This window comes from Rhea americana, unplaced genomic scaffold, assembly GCF_003343005.1.
Source record: "Rhea americana isolate MKP2758 unplaced genomic scaffold, rheAme1 scaffold_693, whole genome shotgun sequence".
NCBI lineage: Eukaryota > Metazoa > Chordata > Aves > Rheiformes > Rheidae > Rhea > Rhea americana.
The window spans coordinates 1540-3644 of NW_028186860.1; the positions used below are offsets into that span (position 1 = coordinate 1540).

The 2105-nt window shown below is 74.0% G+C and overlaps 1 protein-coding gene across 1 annotated transcript in view; it reads left to right on the plus strand.

Annotated features, from left to right (window-relative positions):
* ADCY6 (adenylate cyclase 6) overlaps positions 1–2105 on the plus strand; it is an 11389-nt gene that overhangs the window by 1515 nt on the left and 7769 nt on the right. Inside the window, exons 2-5 of the mRNA XM_085321418.1 lie at positions 1108–1257; positions 1336–1457; positions 1533–1644; positions 1727–1854. Of these exons, the coding sequence (XP_085177544.1) occupies positions 1108–1257; positions 1336–1457; positions 1533–1644; positions 1727–1854 (512 nt within the window). The remainder of the gene's footprint in view (positions 1–1107; positions 1258–1335; positions 1458–1532; positions 1645–1726; positions 1855–2105) is intronic.

The window sequence follows — 2105 nt, forward strand, 5'->3', positions numbered from 1 at the left end:
GGGGGCCACGTGCCGCCCCTCGGGGCACTGCGCGAGGAAGCTCGCAGCACCGGGGGGGAGGGGCGTGTGCAGGGCTTGGCCCAGCCGGGGTCAGGCGGGGACGAGGGAAGGGGCCGCGTGAAGCCCCCCCACCCACCCCCGGCATGGGGTGGCGGGTCCCTGAGCCCCCCGCGTGCGTGCGGCTGCGGCGCCGGGATGCGATACGGCGGGAATGGGAAGGGGGGGGGAGGTTTTGGCACCCGACCCTGCCGGAGCCGGAGCCGGGCTATAAATAGCCCTGGCCCCGGTCCCAGGGGATGGGGGACGTGGAGGGGGGAAACCGCAGCGCTCCCGCCGCAGCCATCTCCGCTTCCCAGCCCTCCTCCGGCTTCCGCCGCTTCCCGAGGGCCCCCGAGGGCCTGGCCCAGGGCACCGCTCCCCCCCCTGCCCCGGGCTCCGGGTCCCCAGTGTCCCCCCTGCACTGGGGCTCTCGGTCCCCCTGCCCCGCAGCGTCCGCTCCGCTTGGGCCCTAGGTCACTGCACCGCTCCACGTCCCCCTGCCCTGCATCCCGAGGTCTCCGTGCCCCACAGCGTCCCCCTGCCAGGGCCCCACGGCCCCTGCATCCCCCTGCCCCAGGTCACCGTGCCCCCTCGGTCCCTGTGTCTCCCTGCCCTTAGTCCTTATGTCCTGCTGCCCCCTATGTCCCTGCATCCCTGTGCCCCCTACGTCCCATGTTTCCATGCCCCCCTGCATCCCCCTGCCAGGGGTCCCCATGCCCCCGCCGTCCCCTTGCCCCCTACGTCCCATGCCCCAGGTCCCTGTGCCCCCAGGTTCCCGTGCCCTCCTGCATCCCCCTGCCGTGGGTCTCCTTGCCCCCCGTGTCCCCTGCGTGCCCCTGCCCCAGGTCCCTGCACCCGCTGCCCCACGTGGTGCAGAGCCGGGGGCACCTGCCTGCAGCCCCCCGGCCCCTCCGGAGCTGCCTCGTGCCGGAGCCGGGGGTCCGGGGCACGGAGGAGGCCGTGGGCACACGGGTGGCACCGCGCGCGCGGGGCCGGGGGGCGAGGGGCACCCTAGGGTCTGGCCCGGCGGGCCCCGGGGCGCCGAGCTGAGCCTGCCTCCGCCGCCAGCTCAGCGCCAACGCCCTGATCTTCCTGTGCACCAACGTCGTGGGGGTCTGCACCCACTACCCGGCCGAGGTGTCGCAGCGCCAGGCCTTCCAGGAGACCCGCGGCTACATCCAGGCGCGCCTGCACCTCCAGCGGGAGAACCGGCAGCAGGTGAGCCGGGGCCCGGGCCGGGCGGGGGTCCCGGCCCGCCGGGCGCCCCGGCGCTGACGGGGCCGTGCCGGGCTGCAGGAGCGCCTGCTGCTCTCCGTCCTGCCCCAGCACGTGGCCATGGAGATGAAGGAGGACATCAACACCAAGAAGGAGGACATGATGTTCCACAAGATCTACATCCAGAAGCACGACAACGTCAGGTACGGCACGGGCCCGCCGGGGCGGCGCGGGGGGCTGCGGCAGCGACCCCCGTCCCACGCTCTCCATGCCGGCAGCATCCTCTTCGCGGACATCGAGGGCTTCACCAGCCTGGCCTCGCAGTGCACGGCCCAGGAGCTGGTGATGACGCTCAACGAGCTCTTCGCCCGCTTCGACAAGCTGGCGGCGGTGAGCGGCCGGGGCCGGGGGGGGCTGGCGGGGCGGCCCGGGGGCACCCCTGACCGCCCACCCCGTCCCCACCCCCCCCCAGGAGAACCACTGCCTGCGCATCAAGATCCTGGGCGACTGCTACTACTGCGTGTCGGGGCTGCCGGAGGCGCGCGGGGACCACGCGCACTGCTGCGTGGAGATGGGGGTCGACATGATCGAGGCCATCTCGTGAGTGGGGCACGGCCCCGGYGCCGCCGCGAGCACCGCTGGGCTGGGCACGGCCCCGGTGCTTGTGCACACGCGTCCCTGGTGCCCGCGCGTGGCCCTGGCTGGAGTGTGCGTGTGTCTGGCACTAGTGCAACCCTGGCTGGGCTGTGCACGGCCCCGGTGAGGACATGCACATCCCCGATGCCTGTGCGTGTTCCTGGTGGGGTTGTGCGTGTCCCTGGTGCCTGTGCGTGGCCCTGGTGGGGTTGTGC